This window comes from Crocuta crocuta, unplaced genomic scaffold (assembly GCF_008692635.1).
Source record: "Crocuta crocuta isolate KB4526 unplaced genomic scaffold, BGI_CrCroc_1.0 scaffold591, whole genome shotgun sequence".
Taxonomy (NCBI): Eukaryota; Metazoa; Chordata; class Mammalia; order Carnivora; family Hyaenidae; genus Crocuta; species Crocuta crocuta.
In genome coordinates, this window is record NW_027528213.1 from 799954 (window position 1) to 819630 (window position 19677).

The window sequence follows — 19677 nt, forward strand, 5'->3', positions numbered from 1 at the left end:
GACAAAGTAGCTTGGGTGAATGTGGACAGATTCCTGCTATAATTGTGCTTTATTATTTGTAGTTCAGCTTTGCACTGTTTGCTTTCATTTGCTACAAGCTTTCAGATAGACGTAAACTTCAAAAACAGCACCACCTTTCCCCGGGATGTATTTGAAAACCGTAACGTAATTTTTTTTTCTTTCTTTCCACCCCCCCCCCCATTTAAGATGACCTTGAGTGATGCCATGAGGAACAAGGCAAGGCTGTCAATTACAGGAAGTACTGGAGAAAATGGACGTGTTATGACTCCAGAATTTCCAAAAGCAGTGCATGCTGTCCCTTACGTGAGTCCTGGCATGGGAATGAATGTCAGTGTGACTGATCTCTTGTGATTGATAAGAACCTTTTGAGTGCCTTACACAATGGTTTTCTTGTGTGTTTATTGTCAAAGTGGTGAGAGGCATCCAGTATCTTGAAGACTTTTCTTTCAGCCAAGAATTCTTAAATATGTGGAATTCATCTTGAATTGTAAGGAATGGTTAATTAAAAACACAACATCCTTTTCTACTCCAGTTCCAGACGAAGCTTGGTGGACATGCACAGCTAACATGGAAGTACTATAATTTAACTGACGTCTTTGTACAGACAACAAACCCGTTTCTGCAGCCACTATTGTTAGTCTCTTGATTCATAATGACTTAAGCACACTTGACATCAACTGCATCAAGATGTGACATGTTTTATAAGAAAAAGGAAAAAAAAACATTTAAAATTAAAAAAAATATTTTTAGGTATTTTCAAAAACAAACTGGCTTTTAAATAAATTTGCTTCCATATTGGTTGGATAAGACAAAATAATGATTAAACTGAGTGGGAAGTGATTATAAAGGCTTTAGGTATCAGTTCCATATTTTTCAAAGCCAAATATGTAAATGCTAAGGAAAGAAAACAAAGAGAAGATTCAAATCTTGTAATTTAATATTGTTATTAAAACTTTAATGTATCCTATTCTTTAACATTTGGTGTTAATATAAAATTACTTGGCAATGCTTGACATTTGAAATAAACATTTTTCTATTGTTTTATTCGCAAGTGGTCCAACTTAATTTTGCTTAGCTACAGTTTGGTCATACAACAAATGAGATTAAACACATTATCAAATTGCTAGGCTCCCAGAGAAAATTGCCCCTTTTAAGAAGACCAGGTGGTTTCCAGAATATAAACTTGTCCCAAAACAATATCTGAATCTGTTTTTCGTATGTCTTACTGTATGTAAAGAAATACTTAACATAAAGCATTTAATCTGTGTAGATAAATGCTAATAGATTTAAAAAGCTAATATTAAAAAGCAAATATCAGAATATGTGAGGATCCGTTTTAAAATGTTTGAGCTCGCAGAAGAGAAGTATTAGTTGTAAATGAAGTTAGGAATGCCTAGAAAGTATCTTTTTAAATAGTTGCCAATCGATCAAATTCCATAAACTAAATCTTAAGTTTTTGTTTTCAAAATTATAAGAGCTGTCATAAAGCTTATATATTACAAATAATTTAAGCACTTTGAGTCACCTGTAATGTAGTTTCTTCCCATTGCCTTCAATAAAACAACCCTAATATATTGTATTTATTCTTATTCCTCAAGTGGAATGGCTGTTTTAATATGCGCAGCGGGGACAAAACATCACATTTCTGTAACTTTTGACTACGAAGCTTCTGTTTCTCTAGTTAAAAAAAATCTAAAGGAGCTCTCTTTCCCTTCATCAAAGCCATTTATTTCTCTTAAAGCTTCCCCCACCAAATAGAATTAATTTAGGGTTTTAAACAATTGTTAACATCCAATCATTATTTTTAATATCTTTTATTAAAATAATTACTTATTTCTGCAAGTAAGCCTTTGCGTAGCACTTGGTATTTTACTAAGTGCCTTGAAAACATTTTTATTGATTATGTTTCACAGCAGGGAAAGAGTATGTAGGATTAAACAACAGCCCCTTCCATGGAACACGGTGGCCTGTGGCACCATGATGTTCTTCACCAATATTAGTCATCCCTGATCACAAATTCCTCAAGAATACGATATTTTAGTGCATTTCTCCTCATCAGGAATGTTGGAGGTGCATTTTCAGATTTACTAATACATGCTAGAATGACCAAATTGCAGACTAATTGTTTCCATATTGTACTTAAAATGAGTTTTTAAAAACGAAAAAGAGGACTCTATACAATTGATGCTATTTATTGTACCTCTGGGCCCACTCTTCTAAAAATTGTAGCTTATCAATTTTTCTCTGTCAAGCTTGAACTAATGTAAATAATTGAAATAATGTAAAGTTATATTTTCATGTTTTTCTAGATACATGACAAGAATACATAATGTAAGAGTATTTCAACTATGGATAATGTTGATTGGATAATGCACATCTCAGTTACAAAGCAGTAATCATAGTTTAATATCCATGTAACGGTGCATCAGTATATTGCTATATAAATATGTCTGTGTGCATATAAGTGAAAAGTGGTCAAACAAGAGTGATGACAGCTGTCTAAAGGTTTTTTTATTCATTTTATATAAAAACTGTTATGGAAAGACCAAAATGTTTATGAACTATTCTTATGTAAATTTACAACTGTCCTTTACTGTACTTTTTTGTTTACAGTATAATACCTTATTTTCTGCTGTGTTAAGTGGGTGTCAAACTCCAAGGAGACATACACTTTCTACAACTTCTATTGAAGATATTGGAATTTCCAATTTTTCATGTGTACTATGTCAGAAACTGCTTTTGATTTTATTTTTAAATCTAACATCGGATGGCTTTTTCGGAGTGTTGTAAAAACTTCAATCATACATAAAACATGTTCTTACAAAAGGCAAAAGATCTTTACTTATTTATTTATGTATTTATTTATTTTACCTAATAGTTCTTCAAACAAATAATAATGAGAAATCAAAAATACATCTAAGTGTATTCCCACACTTGGCTATTTCTATTGAACAAGGACATCTTTGCTCAGTTTATATGTCAACCAAGTACCAATGGAACAGAGTAGAAATAACTTGGTTTTTTAGCTAAAATGATCAACATTTTCAATATTCAAAGTCTACAATCATTAAATGCTTTGGGATATATAGAAATATGAGTGAATCAACTACATTTCTCATTTTATGGTAGATATAATGTCCTACATTGCTATTATCACCCATTGCACTGTGTGTCGTGAGATCAGTTGCTTTTATAGTCATATTAAAGAGCCAGAATGGTGACCAGCTTTAAATATTCCACAAAGTACCACATTTCCAGGCTTACATGATTCAAAAAGTGTGCTCATTTATTGTTTTACGGAGAGTACTAATGAGAAACTAAAACTCTCTCAGTTCTGTTCAAGTCTTTTTCAAAGGTGATCGTTTTAATATTTAGGCAGTCCCTTGTAGGTATATTATAAAATTATTAAGATATTTTAGTTGTTCAAAATTGCACATTAAAATTTCTTTTAACAACTTTGTGGGTTTTAATATATTCAGTGTTTAATGGATGAGTATGCAAATGCATCTGCTTAAAAATACAGTAATCTTTCCACTCTGCAAATACTCTAAATATTTTAGTGGTCATGGTAGTAAATTAAGCAAATGCAGAGAAGCATTAATAATGTAATAACCCTACAGGATCATTTCAATACAACACTTAGACAATACCATTAAAAAAGAACACTTATTGACACTAATTAGAATAGAATACAATGTGCTTTCCCTCCTTTTGTCTATCTCCTATCTCATCACATTCAAGAGTTATGAATCTAATAAATTTAAACAAGGAAATCAAGAGTCACCTGTACCTGAAATGTATCTCTGGGTAAACTTGTTTGCAACTGAGTAGAATTTTATTATCTATTGCATTTTGAGAGCCCTCTGGTCTGTTCTGTAAAATGAAGTATAATTCAGACAAATATTCCATTTACCTCTAATTTGAATGAAATAAGTAGGTGTTTTGATTGAATTAGTTGCATAAATTCTCTGTATTATCAATTTTAGTTGGTAATGTGTGGTTTAGACATGAACTCTGGAGAGTTTATTGAGTTTCACAAATTTTATATGAACTCAAAATACGCTTATGAAAGGAAATAGAAGAATGAGGTAAATATATGTTTAAAAGTACAATAATTTTGTGCAGGGGGTTGTAATACGTAAAGCTGGTTTATTTTTAGTCACCAATATGAAAGATGGGTAAGTATAGATGAATCAGCATGATATTCTGAATGAAAATCAGGGGATGTATTAGATGGTTTGTGAAAGTTGTATCAAATTACATTAAAAGGAGGGGTTCATTCTCTTAATATAGTGCTTTGGCTAGACTATGACACTAGAAATTCTATTAGGTTCTATCAATAAATGATACTTTCTCTGTTTCTATGTTTTAAAATAACAACAGCTCATAGCGACTGGCACTCTGAGTACATGAAGGTTCAAACATATTTATGTAAACATGATATTCAAGCTCAGAAATGAGCACGAATGACTTCATATCTAATGCAAGCAGGGATGTGCCTGGAGTAAATCTGGATCATAAGAATTTGTGTATACATCTTATATCCTGTCTCTATTCATTTCCTTCTTGCTTTACCGTTTTACATTCTCTTCCTGCCCTTAAGTACAACTGCCATTTTTCATATATTATACTTCAAGTGGTATCTCATTTTTTAGCTTCATTCATCTTGCCTTTTGCTTTTTTCTCCATGTTATCCCATCTATTTCTGGTTCGTCTTCCATGAGAGATTTTGTCTGGAGGGCAGTTGGAACACAGTTCCTTTCATCAAAGACAGGTCTGATGGTTTCAGAGTCTTCTTAATAACTGCAATAAATGACTAAGAATTTGTCCAATGAAATAAAAATTTCCTGCTAAGCTTTATTTCTGCATGACTCACATATTCTACCAAATAATTGCAAATGTGTTCTATTCCTCCATGTACTTAAAGAGCCGCACAATTTATAGAATTTCTGTAGGAAGTGGGAGGCTCTTCGACGGAGCAGGAAGAGTGAGAACTCTATTTTTAATACGTTTGCTCATCAGAATCTCTTTTTAAAGTCACTTCACAATGAGCACAAGCCAATTCTCTATTTTAATTCCACTCTCAGACACTTCCAGACTATTCTTTAATTGCCTTTTTCCCCCACTAGGTATAAGTCAACTTTGCTATTTCAGAACCAAATTCCTTTTCAGATAAGCCTAAGCTCACTGTTACTTCATTGGATATGCCTGAATTCACTGAATGAATTTGGTCATTTTTCTTTCTTTTTTTTTTCCTTTCAGGTTAATGTGCCAATTTCATTTTATTGTAAATTGGAATGTGGGGGAGCGGATTAAGCATTGGGAGGGAGTCAAAACCAGGATTCTAGCTTTCTCTCTCCTTGTTTCATGCCTCCCTTTGTCTCTGTCTTCTCAACTGGAGTATATGGATACTAGGACTGTCTCATGGCAATTATGCAAGGAAATTTAATATGATTATTTAAAACATAATGCAACATTGTGTCTTCTTTAAAGAAATGGTTTGCGCATTGGAGTGCCCCTTAATGCAGAAACGGTGGATGGCATTTAGTTCCAAATTTGTTTCCTCATCTCAAAACATTAGAAAACCAGTGTTGTGCCTTTTCAGCCATTCAGTTGCTCATTCACTCTAATAAACATTTATTGAATGTATTTTGAATACACAAAAACAGAAGGTAAGGGCTAAAGTTGACACTTCTATTCTGACGATTAAGTATTATATTTTCTTTAAAGCATGAAGTTCTTTGATCCCACTCACTTAGAAATGCTATTGTGAGTATGTGGATAACTCTGCGACAAGTAAGAGTTATATATTTCTGTCCCACCATTTTTATTTCAAGGCATTCAAACTTTAATTAAGAGCACGTATTTGATAACATTCATCAACAACTTCTGTAAATATGGACACATATTTTTCTCTCAAAAAAAATCCAAGATTGTGTGAATTGTGCCTGTCTGTAAATTTATTTGGCATCTAATCAGTATCTCTATCTGTATTTTCAGAGTCAAATTAAATCCATTAACAAATCACACAGTTTGGTAATTTTAAATTGTTGCCATCTGCATAGCTTACCCTGTCTAGAATCTATTTATTTGGATAAGAACTTAATTCCAATATCACTCAACATATTTTGGTCAGCAGCTAAACAGTATCTTACATTCAAACTACAACAAAAATTAAAGAAAAAATATTTTTCAAACAAGCTGGTAATTTCTTAACTATGAGCTTGCCAATTGAGAATTTATTCGTGAAAAATTTTATAAATGAAAGTTACTATTTATTATATATAAAATTTTATGTAAACATTCACAGTCAGGTCACACCTAAATTAAATAAGGATGTTTTATTTCCAGTGGAAAGCATTTTGAAGGAATTTGTACTTTTGCTGTGTTTCCTAAACCAGAGAAAATTCTATTTTACATTTAGGAATGTATATGTCATAGTTGTGCTATTTTAATTATCACCCATTATACTGCCAATATTAATAGGTAAGAAAGTCCATTTGGTAAGAATCAAAACCAAAATCAATTATAGGCTAACTTGGTCATATTTTCCATTTCCTTCTTTTTTTGATTCATTACAATGTAATTTAGAGGGTTTTTATGTAAAAATCACATTTTACCCTCAGAATCCTACAGTCAAGAATTTTGTTGCCAAATTAAAAAAAATCCTGTGCTTATAATTTTAAACTATTGATATATTTGAACCATATCTAAAAACACTTTTGTGTAAATATTTACAGACTTAAAAGGGAATAGCCTCATAAAAATGATTTGCAAGTTTCTTCGAATACTTATGAAAATGTGTATCTGTAGTGTTATGAACTGTCTTCCCTCCCTCCCCAGATTAAATTTGGTTTGGCTTGTTATCTCAGCTGATCAGAGGACAATTATACTGAAGTCTAAGTCATGAGTTACAATCATAAGTAACAGTTAATTTTACATGATTCTGAAATCATAGACAACATAATATCAGTCTTTACATATTCTTCTTGCAAACATGTGCCTTAGTTCTCAGTGAGGGTTAATATGGATAAGCTGTGTGAAGCTGTCATCTCTATTTGGAATTCATTTTAAATTAAAATGCATTCTCAGATTTATAACTATATTTAGTCTGTATCTTAAAAGCCTTTCAAGTCTGTTTTATGTGCATTATCTTGTCAGCTATTTGTGTTAAAGAGATAAACATGTCTTTGTTCATTTTTATTTAATGTTGTTTATGTTTCTGTGCGTGTGTATGTTCATGTGTGTATTAAAAAATTCCACATCTTCTAGCATTTATTCTGCTAATTATTTATAATATTGTTGACATCCCTTCTGAGTTTTTAACTCAAAAAAAATTAAATGAGTTAGAGTAAATTATTATAAATATTTTAAAGGGGTTTAAAAAATTAAGCAACTATTTAGGTAGGATATATAAGAATCAAAGTAACTAAACTTGAGCATAAAATTAGACCTTCAAATATTTTTATTTGAAATGTATCATAAAAGTATTTGATTCTTCAAAAGTGACTTTCCAAGATTTGTACTTCATAATTAGCTGTCAAATCATCTCCACACAGGAAAGAGTTGGAGTCACACTTACTCCATGTGTCATCTTTAGCATTTTCATCAAAACACAATACAACAACACATGGGCAATAAAATTGTGCTTCACTATCTGGAAATGGTTTTCTGGAGGTAGGAAAAAGTATATATCCCAACTATCTGAATAAAAGTTTCCAACATCAAAGGATAATTAGTTACCAATATAATTTTCACTGTCACGTTTATCTTCAGGACACCCATTTCCCTGATGATGTACTGACTGAAGCATAGAAGGTTTAAGTCATTGCCCAACTGTGTATAGCTGGGAAAGGACAAGTCAGGATTACAGCCAGGGCTGATACACGATTCCAACTCTATCTCCCCTCCCCCACCTCTTTTACCAGATGGGATCTCTTTAGTCAAAGAGTTGGAGTGCTCTAACAAGAAAGACATTTTTTCGGGGTCCCTGGGTAGCTCAGTCAGTTGAGCGCCTGACTTCCACTCAGGTCATGGTCTCACGGTTCGTGGGTTTGAGCCCCACATCAGGCTCTGTGCTGACAACACATTATTATGTTTTGTCATATAAATATGTCATATATATACAACAATATTATAAAATTAATATTTAATAAAATATTTTTTAAAAGACATTTTTTTCTCCATAATTAATGGTGTAACTTTTGAATTAGGATACACTTAAAATTTTTTTTTAATATTTTATTTATTTCTGAGAGAGAGACAGCATGAGCAGGGGAGGGTCAGGGAGAGAGGGAGATACAGAGTCTGAAACAGGCTCCCGGCTCTGAGCTAGCTGTCCGCACAGAGCCCCACGCAGGTTTGAACCCACGAACCATGAGATCAGGACCTGAGCCGAAGTCGGAGGCTTAACCGACTGAGCCACCCAGGCGCCCCTAATGACTGCCTTTTTAATTCCCCTTCCTTACTAATAAGACTCTACAGAAATACATAATTTGGCATAAACTTAGTAACCTCTCAAGTAGCATGTGAAGACTGTCCTTTCTTGTAACACTGAACTTGGACCTTCCACACCAAAGCAAAGCTGATTAAGTACTCTGTGTGTGCAAATGCTGTACCTATAAACATCTCTCTGACAAAACAAATGATGCTATATTTTCAGTGATTTGTTTAAAGATTTATTTCTGTTTTTATAGTGTGACATTCCTGAAGGCAGGAAATAAATATGTCCTATTCCTCCTTGAGTATTTAATATTTCTTCAAAAATAATAATAGTAGTTTATACTTAGAAAGCACATATTATGTGGAAGGCATCATATGACAAAGTGCATACTATTGTCATAACCCTCATTTTACAAATAAGGAATCTGAGGCACAAAGACACAGAGAAGTCAAATAATTTGAAGTCATGTGGCTGGTAAGAGGTGGAAGCACATTTCATATCAATGACGGTTTCAGAATTAGTGCCTGAAACCCTCACATGGGACGATCCAGGTCAGAATATGATGCTAAGTGATTAAAAAGATCTTCTAAAAATTAAAAAAAAGAATTAAGAGAAAAAAGTGAATTAAGGATGAGATTCACCAAACAGCCAGACAAATAGCCAGAGTTTAGATGTATAATGGGTATAAACATCAGTGGGTGTATAATGACATGAAAGAAAGGGTACTTAGTGCAGCCCCCATGGGAATAATGGCATACGAAGTCAGAAAAACTAGTATAAGTTAGTTAGACTAGCAATCCCTGACAGATACACTCCAGTAGTAATAGAGAATTGCTAAACTGCCATCCAAGGAGGGTATAGCACATTAGCTTTCGTTCTGTTAGGTTTGGAGTCAGAGCAGAATTGCTAAGAAAATGGAGGCAGAGTTTAACATAAATCATCCCCTTCTCCAAAGAAACTTTTTTACACACATTAATTTTAATATAATGGTGTTTTATTTTAGGTCATATTTTATGACCAGTCTGAAAATATCTTCTAACTCAATAGAAATGTATTTTGTTCAGCAATCTTTCTAATGGCTTCTTTTCAATTTAATTTAATTTAATTTAATTTTTTTAATATAATTTACGGTTAAATTGTCTAACATACAATACGTAATGTGTGCCTTTGGGTTTGGGGGTAGATTCCTGTGGTTCATCGCTTACATACAACACCCAGTGCTCATCCCAACAAGTGCCCTCCTCAATGCCCATGACCCATTTTCCCCTTTTCCCAAACCCCCATCCACCCTCAGTTTGTTCTCTGTATTTAAGAGTCTCTTGTGGTTCACCTCCCTCTCTCTCTATACCTATTGTTTCCACTTCCCTTCCCCCATGGTCTTCTGTTAAGTTTCTCAAGATCCACATATAGGGAAGACATGATATCTGTCCTCTGATTGACTGATTTCACTCAGCATAATACCTTCCAGTTCCATCCACATTGCTGCAAATGGCATGATTTCATTCTCATTGTAATGGCTTCTTTTTAAAAGCCCTGCGCTGTTTCAAATTCTTCTTAGCTCCTTCACTGAATAAGCCCTTACTATCCACAATGTGAATATAAATATTCCTGGGAGACGTTTTCCCTTCTATCTCAACTTTTCTTAAATTATTCTGTCTCTCTAGGGAAACCTTTTTATCATTATAGATTCAATCATCATCTCTGTACTGAGTTTTCCCAAATGTGTGTGAATAACCCTGATCTCTTTCCTTGGCTCTAGACCTATATATTCCACTTTCTAGTAGACTTTTTAGTACTAATATCACTACTGTTGCTAAAGTAATGACTAATATCTATTGAATGTCAAGTGCCAGTCACTATTTTAAACATTTCACATATATTTATGCTTTTAATACAAGAATAATATGTGTCTGATACTATTATATCCACTGTACCTTAATGAAATAGGGTCAGAAGAGATTATATAACTAGCCCCACCTAGAAATTCCCATAGGGATTTCAGCCTGAATAGATTCAAAACTGAATTTATCTTTCCAATAAAAATTGCTCCTTCCTCCAATAAGTCTCTTTTTGGTTACATTTGGCCCTTAGGTTATTATGGTACATGCAAACTTTCTTACATGTAGGAAAAAAATAATATTTTCACCATTTTTGTAAATGTAGGAGAAACTCTTTTCAAGTCACTCTTTTCCCCCTTACGATTCACATCTATGAACATATACAAATACTAACCAAGGCATTTTGAATAACTGTAAATGCAAAAGAAAAAAAAATCCCTAACAATCTTTTATGTTTCCATCCTGAAATTATAATCCATTTCATGTTAGCAGTTAAGTGTTGTTCTTTGTGTTATAATCACACCTAGAATGTCTTATATCTGAGTCCCAGAGGGCTCATGTTAACTATCTATGCATTTGTTTAATTATACATTTATTTACTCAATGCATATTTATCGAACATGTATTATGTGACAGGCTCTGTATCATACAATAATACATGGCACTTCGGCAGTTATGTTTTATCTATCCTGTATGAAAAAGCTAACTATTCAAGATGTTCTTTGAATTTCTTTACTTGTGCCCTACATATGTCTCATCCCTCTGCTGTCCCCTTGTTATATTCCTAATTTTTCAGAGATGTGGATTAAAATGACTTAATAACTCACCCAACAAAAATGTATTGAGCATCCACTCATGTGAGAGCCATTTGTATTGTACTGTGATGGTTAATAGAGTCCTTGCCCTTTAGAACTTCTGGTGTGACCAATAAGAGATTTTGCACAAGTTGTCATAAGACAAGCCGTGTGATGAAGAAGAATGCATCATGGGGACAAGGTGGGCCTAATCTAGTTTGACTGGGCTTGGCAGGCCTCCGAGGGAAAAATGACATCTGAACTGAGACTTACAGGACAAGTAGGAGTTCCGGCAAAGGAGACGGTATGCTGCATAAAGAGCATTTCTTGTAAAACGGAAAATCACAGATAAGCCTGGAGTATAGCACACTGGGACAGATTGACTAGAATGATCTCTCACTTGCTTACCAGCATCAGCATGCTCTCTCTACCCTCCATTGCTTTGTAACTCCTGAAATATTTTGCTTAGGAGTTACCCAACAGCAAGAGCCATGCTGCTTCCCTTTCTAGAGTGTGGTGCTTGCTTGAACCAGCTGACCTTCATTTGCTTTTTAGAGCAATCCTGTTAGACAGCATCCATACTTACCAGTGTGACTAATAAGTAGTTAAGAAACGTTCCCATGTTCTGGAAGCTAGGAAATGCCAGAACTAGAACTACGGGATCCAGGTGTTCACCTCTAGCCCCTGATCTCTATGTGCATCCTGCTGCTTTCCTGTCCAGCCAGTGCCCATTAGTGTGGTTAGAGAGCCATGGCCTCACTGACCTGTTCAGGGCAGAAAATGACATTAGAATGCAGCTCTCCAATGCCATGCTTGGTTTACTCTAGACTAGATAACTGTGCAGTAGATTTGATTGAAATGGATCTCCATAAATTCGTGAATGAACTCTCAATGAATTTTTCTTCTTCATTCTTACAATGATCAAATGATTCTTTGCACCTTCCCTTTTGGTAGTAAAAACACCTCAGTTAAGTTTTTGAACAGAGATGGTTTCTGTTTTCTCTTTCAAGCTGGCTTCAGCAAAGAGAATTTCAAATGAAATATATTTCTGACAATATGAACTCCTGGAGGAGTTTCTAGAAAAATCTTGTGGCAAGAAATATTTAGAGGCACCTGGGTGACTCAGCTGATTAAGCCTCCAACTTTGGCTCAGGTCATGATCTCAAGGTCCACGAGTTTGAGCCCTATGTCGGGCTCTGTGTTGACAGCTCAGAGCCTGGAGCCTGCTTCAGATTCTGTGTCTCCTTGTCTCTCTGCACCTCCCCTGCTTATACTCTGTCTGTCTGTCTCCCTCTCTCAAAAATAAATAAACATTTAAAAAAATTAAGAAAGAAATATCGAAAAGCATAAGCACCTTAAGAGGTTTTGACTATTAGGGTACATTTCTGATCTTCCAGTCTGTTCCTCAAGCCTTCCACCAGGTACTCCAACACCACTGCCATCCTCAGTCCCTGGGCCTCTGTCTCTTTTCTCAAATAGTGATTGTCTTTGCACTGGAACACAGGATTTAGGCCATAACAATCCATGAAAAAGACATATCCATGATCAAAGTTAAGGATAATCTCAGATGTTGAACTGAGACAACTAAGTTTATATTAATAATTGCTCAAAACCTGTTTACTGGCTTTTAATAACTGTGTCTATTTTTTTTTTTTTTGGTGTCAGAGATACTGTCAGCCATTATTATGCAACCTATTATCCATATTTGCAGTAACTAACCTGTATTTAATCAATGAAAAGGAACAAAATATTTATCAGAAATGATAACCAGGAAAGAAAAGATGTAGTTTAGCGGCACGTGGGTGGCTCAGCCAGTTAAGTTTCTGGCTCTTGATTTCAGTTCAGGTTATGATCTCAAAGTTTGTGACATAGAGCCTTGCATTGGGCTTTGTGCTGACAGCCAGACCCTGCTTGGGATTCTCTCTTTCTCTCTCTCTTTCTTTCCCTCTCTTTTTCTGTCCCTCCCCCACTTTCTAAAAATAAATAAACTTTTAAGAACATTTTAAAAAGAAAGGAAGTAGTTTACATTTTCTGTAAATTAAATATTTGGTTACAGATGTAAGGAGCTGCATCGACATTACGCCTTTCCTAATTACATTTTCCATGGAAATAGTCTTTTTGATTACATTCATTCGCTAAGTGCTTTTTCTGCATCAAGCAATGAAAACAGGTTGATGTCTATTAAAGCAGAGAGACAGGTGAAAAGATAATTATTATGTGTTTTAGGCAACTGTTCATTCACTAATATTTATTACACTAACTATACCTATTAGTACTAGGAACTATTACAGGTGCTGGAAATATGGAGGTGAACAAAAGTCCTGCTCCAATAAGTCTTCATTTTCATGGAGTTTACTTGCTTTTAAGAAGAACTGGGAATGAACCAATGCATGAATAAATGTCTCTCAGGCTGTGATGAGTGAGATAAAACAAAATAAAGCAAGATAAAAAGATGGAGAGTGTTACGGGGTCCTATTTTTGATAGGGAAGCAATGTCACCCCTGAAATGTGGGTAAGATCTGAGCAAACACATTAATGAAATGACAAAGTTTTGCAATGATCTGGGTAAAGAGCACAGGCATCTGGAAAAATGAAGTGAGGCTGAAATAGCTTAGAAAATTCAGGGAAAACTGGGAAAACAAGGGGCACCATAAGCTGGGAGGCAGAAGTTAGAAATGGAGTCAGATGTAACATTGGTCCAGATATTTTAGAGTTTGGGGGTCATGCTAAAGAGTTTGGATGTCAATCAATTGTGATGGATATCAATGGAGACTTTGAAACAAAGAGCTGACATGATCAAATTATGTATTAAAACTGACTATTAACATTGGCTTAAAATAATAACTAACTGCTAATGATGTGACAACACTGTCAAAAGCATTTTATCTTGAATCCCTCACATCATACATCAAATCTATGAACTGTTTTTATTATTTTCCTTATTTAATAAATGAGGAAACTTATATGCAGAAATTAAGTGACTGTCATATGGTCACAGGCTGGTGATTGAGCTGGTGACTGAAACGGGTAAGTCTGACAGTAGGCTCAGAGGAGTTTGAACAAAAGTAGGCTGCCCATTTAGAAGCTGTACTGAGTCCAGGTAAGCCATGACACATTGCAGTGGTGTGAGATGTGAGTGAGCCAAAGATACACTTTGAAGATAAAGCCTCAAGATGTGATGATAGATTACAGGTGAGGCCATAAGCTTAGCCCTCAGAGATGAATGGTGGTGGTGGTGTTATTTACTAAGGCTGGAAATGAGAAGGGGCAAGAGAGGGTTTGTTTTGTTTTGTTTGTTTTGTTTTGTTTTGTTTTGTTTTGTATTTGTTGGCTTGTTTCATTTGAAATATCTATTTAGACCTCTGCATGAGACTGTCATATGGGGCATTTGGATATATTCATGTTGAGATATAAAATTTGAGAGTTATCAGCTAAGAGATTCATTTAAAGCCATAGGTATGGATGGAATAACCCTGAAGAGGTCTAAGTGTTGAGTCTTGGGCACTCCAATATTTAGAAGTAGGAATTTAAGGGTGATCAGTGAAGAAGACTGAGAAGGAGCAGCCAGTGAAGATGGAATAAACATCGGAAAGTCTGATGTCCGATAAATAGTCGTATAAATGGAGTATCAGAGAGAATAGAGCTTACGGATTTCCTATATCAGATGACACCTAGGATGAATCAGATAAATAGAAGCTGATTGCACAGAGAAAGAGGCAAAATTAATATCCCCTTAGATGCCTATACAAACAACATGTAAAATTAATGCATATGGATATCGTGCTTTCATTATTCAGTGAGTACCAAAAACAAATAGCAAGTGTATAAAGGTATAGTATAGAAATTCACAACTAAAAGGTTCAAGAAAACTCTACCTACTGTGACGGCATCACAGTCACTGAAACAGAAAAGCTTTGCAATATCCCTAATTTCTTATGTTAATGAGATACGAAGACGATACATTTTTAAGCTCATCAGAATTCTAGGGTGTGTGTGGATTCGCATTGGTTTGAGTGTTTTCTTGGCTGCATATTAGCAGTAGAGCAATAAGCAATAAAAATGAAATTCAGTCATCCAGAGGATAGTTAAGCTGAGAATCTGTGACAATCCTAAGGAAAAGAGGGCAAGTCATGATTATGAGCATGAGCTTTGGAAGCTGACACACCAGGTTCGAATCAAATAGGTACTCTACCACCTGTTATGTGTTAGTTGGAAATTCATTTCATCTATTCATTCTTAACACATCAGGAAAACGGAGAGAGCAGTAGTAGCTATTTTTTAGAGTGGTGAAGATTACATGATGAAGTGCTTTAATGTATACAACACAGAGCTTAGCCTAAGATGGGAGCAAGCGTTAACTTGCATTGTACCATTTCTGTTTATTTTTTAAAATATTTTTATTTATTTCTGAAAGAGAGAGACACACAGTGTAAGCAAGGGAGGGTCAGAGAGAGAGGGAGATACAGAATCCAAAACACGCTCCAGGCTCTGAGCTAGCTGTCAGCACAGAGCCTGACACAGGGCTCGAACCCACGAACCGCAAGATCATGACCTGAGCCGAAGTCGGACACTTAACATACTGAACCACCCAGGCACCCCATACCATTTCAGTTTATAATAGGAGCATTTCGTTGACTCACTAGCCTGTGAAAACATTATTGTAAGGGTTATGAATGAATAAGTTTATATAACTATTTTCCTATCATCGTTAGGCAGGAAGGCTATTTCTAAATTTGTGATATTATTAATAACATTTCTCTAAACATCATTTTATAAAATTATTGTCTGCAATGCAGACATCAATTGCATCAATGCATCAATCAATTGCATTGATTGCAATGCAATCTTTAATTGGTATTTCTTTATAAGTTTGATTTCCTTGCTTTTATTTTAGACCATTATTTATATTTTATGAAAACAAATTATGTTTCACAATAATAGCTATGAGCTTATCTCATTCACTTAGTGATTTTTCTACCCAACATTTATCACAAAGAATCATAAATCATTATAATGTTCCTTTGTGCTATAATTTTCCTTATATTAATAGAGATAATGAAAGGGCAAATCAACCTAAGCCTGAAAACTTTTTTTGAAACAGTGTCTGAAGACATCTTTACAAAGATGTTCTACCTGCATAAGAATTAACTAACGCCAGAGGAAATCACTTTACTACACAGTATCATATATTCTGAATCTCTTTTCTTTGGGTAAACATGTTATTTAGGGCATATATTATGAAGAATATGGTTTTTTCTTTTTTTTCTAGCTAATGATTATTGGTGTTTTAGAACTATTGTCCCAAGAGCAGAGAGACTTCTTTTTTCTTGTAAAGCTAGGCAAGGAGCATCAGTTATAAAAAATATTTTTATTATTTGTTTTTAAACAGAGCTTTCTTTCTCTCTCTCTCTCTCTCTCTCTCTCTCTCTCTCTTCCTTCTTCCTTCCTTCCTTTTCTTTTCCTCCCTTTCTCCTTCCCTTCCTTCCTTCCTTCCTCTCTATTCTTTCTTTCTTGCCAGAGATAATCCAATCAGACGTTGCTTGCCTTCATTTCTCAGTCCTTCTTCAGGAGAGATGTCTCTCTGAATTGCTTCAGAAGTTATACCACTCTTGACCTTCCCCTGTCCTTGTGTCTTAGAATGGGAAAACAAAGAAAGGTGTGTTGAAGGCCAAACTCTGTGGGCCTGACATGATTCCTTTCCCCAGACTAAGGTGATCTACTAGAGACAGCATCTATATACAACGTTTCCTTCTTATTGTTATTTTAGCCACTGAAAAGAAGCTTCATGGAGAGGCAATGGAACTACCATTAAAAGTATAGAATTAACCTATGGAAGATATCAGATATTACTTGCATAACCTAAAATTCTCAGTCGTAGAAAGAAATATTGACTTTTCAAACATGCACTTAAAAATTTTAATTCCATACTACCAATAGAAAAATAAAGTAATTCTCTTAAAAGCATAATGTATTTTCTCTTAAAAACATTCTCTTAGAAACAAAACAAGCAATCAACTCAAAATCAGCTTAAGTCGACTTTTCAAGCACTGTGTAGTGAGTGAAGATCTTCTCTTGTGGGGAAATAATTCTATCTTGAAATATTTCAATGGTTTTATACAGCAGAGGGATTAGGCTTTGTATGAGAGTTCTAATAGCACACAGGAGGAAGTCAGAAGGTAGATTTGAGCAGCAATTAAAAAATAATGCCAAATGTAATGGTCTGCTGCAAGTCTCCCACAAGTTAAAATTCTCCAGTAGAGTCTGTGCTTGGCAGAATCAATCACTGCTATTTGTAGGTCTTTATTGTCTAGTCCAGTCAAAGTAGGCAGGAAACATTTAAGGGTGCATTGTTAACCAAGAGTGATGATGTTGTAGAAATAAACATATGCTCTCTGGATTTGAATCTTCATCTCGCCATTCCCCGGCTGTAAGTTCTTCCTCTTTCTGAACTTCTATCATCTGTGCCATCGCAATTGTAATGTTTGCTTGGCAAACTTATAATGAGAAATTAATGAGACATCGTACGGCACCAATACAAATTAAATTTAAAAATTGTGGTATTATTCTTGGCTCCCCTTCTACCATAATCTTCCATTCCTAAATCCAAGAAATTAGAAAGGACTGTCAGCTCTACCTTCAAATTATGTTCCAAATCCACCCAACTGACTGTCTCTCATCAGTGTTATCACATTAGGCCAATGACCATTATTTCTTTCCTGAAGTACTGACTTAATCTCCAAAATAGTCACCCTGCTTTCACTCTTGCTTCCTCAGTCCTAGCATTATACATCTGATCTCCAGACTGACCAGAGAGATCTCTTAAAAATACAAATAAAAGATCCTATTTGTCCCCTGCTTAAGTCTCTCCAAAGAATTTTCATCTTAGAATAATTTCAAACTCTCCATAATGGCCTACAACTTCCTGCATTTCCCTGACTTCTCCCCTCCCTTCCTCTGATTTGGTTACATTTGTCTTTGCCTTCTCTTGAGGAAGACAACTTGTGTGCTCACTTTGGGGCCTCTGCCCATCCTGTCCCTTTGAAAAACTCTTGAAAATCTTTAGCTCCAGACCTCCCTTCAAGCCTACACTTTTCATTTATGTTTTAGTCTTTCCTAACATCTAATTTAGAAGAGTTACCCTTCATCACTATTAAATTACCCTGTTTCACTTCCTGCGAACATTTATCACTAATTGCAAATACCTCATTTATTTACTTTCTTATTTACTGCCTCTCTATCCTTCACTGAAATGTTTCAGTGAGAGCTCTGATTTGTCCTATTCACCATTGTGTTTCCAGCACAAAGGACGGTGTCTTTCAGATAGTAATTACTCAACAAGTAGAGGATTAATAAATACATAAATCCTCTACTATGTTAGGCACAGAATAAATGTTCAGTTAAAGTCATTGTCATTTTTCCTTCTACGGAAAATGGGTGATGCTCCCTCAGGTGTCTCAGTACCGTCTCTCCAGAAAATTGAAAAATAAATTTAGCCTTCAGTACTGACATTACTACTTAGCACTTATTGGTTAGTATAATCTATGTATTCATAAATCTGTGTCATTATTGCTTCACATTACAAATTAAATATCTATCAGGAATGAGAAAGTACAACGTCTGATTATCATGAATCAGTAATATAGTTTGACTGGTATCTTATTAATAAGAATTATATATTCATTTGACCAAAAAACGAATGTGGTCTAATGCTATGGAGAAATCACTGGCTTGGAGTTAGAAGACAAATATTTATTAAATACCTATTTTATTATTGGTATTACATATAGGGTGTGGGGTAAAATGAGGTCCTTGCCCTCCAAATAGCTCTTAATGTGATTCTGTTACTATATATAATATGGCTTCTTTATTAAAAATTCAAATTATTGATTTTAGAAAAAAATACTCTCCGATCCAAAATTACCTAACATTCCCTAGCATGAAACAACTTTTCTCAAGTGGGCATTTATAATAGGAGAAGACAGTATTCTGTGAACGTTTCTTGAATTTTCTCAGCTTTGGTTGTGGAGTCCATGAGATTAAGCATACAGGTGCTGGTGTTACATGAGTTTCTGTGCAACCATGTTTAAGAAATGGCAGGGTGAATGGGCTATTTCTTAAGTTTTTTGATGCCATATTCTACTTGAGATTGGCCTGTCCTGTGTCTCGTCATCACTGAAGACAATTCACAACAGTGTAGCAGAAGTTCTGTTCTTCCAACAAGTCAGCTAACGTTGGTACATTAAAAGCAACTCATAAAATAACTAAAAAAGAGAAAAAAGAGAAAGAACTGGAAAGTTGTAATAGGAATACACCATCTTGCATATTTCCTTGGGAGAATTTTGTGTTACTCTTGTATAGAATGTATAGATTGGAGAGAATGATAACAGATTCTTAGGTATTTTGAAAATAGAGCAATGTGCCTTAGACAGTTTTGGTATTTCCTGGCTAAGGTATAAAAGTAATTCTTGACAAAGCATTCAAAAACAGGTTTTGGAGTCAGATGTATCTGAGTTTGAGGAAGTTCCCTTCTATTGCTACTTAGCTGAGAGGTATTTTTTGTTTCTTCTTCCTGGATTGTTTG

General features: G+C 34.8%; 1 protein-coding gene across 5 annotated transcripts in view; it reads left to right on the plus strand.

Annotated features, from left to right (window-relative positions):
- GRIA2 (glutamate ionotropic receptor AMPA type subunit 2) overlaps positions 1-2846 on the plus strand; it is a 155151-nt gene extending 152305 nt beyond the window's left edge. For 3 of the 5 annotated variants that reach the window (XM_077753039.1, XM_077753036.1, XM_077753035.1), the window contains one exon: positions 208-2846. In XM_077753039.1, coding sequence (XP_077609165.1) covers positions 208-372 — 165 coding nt within the window. In that variant the 3' untranslated portion in view covers positions 373-2846. The remainder of the gene's footprint in view (positions 1-207) is intronic. The other 2 variants (XM_077753037.1, XM_077753038.1) reach the window with 1 other exon arrangement.
- The last annotated feature ends 16831 nt before the right edge of the window (positions 2847-19677 follow it).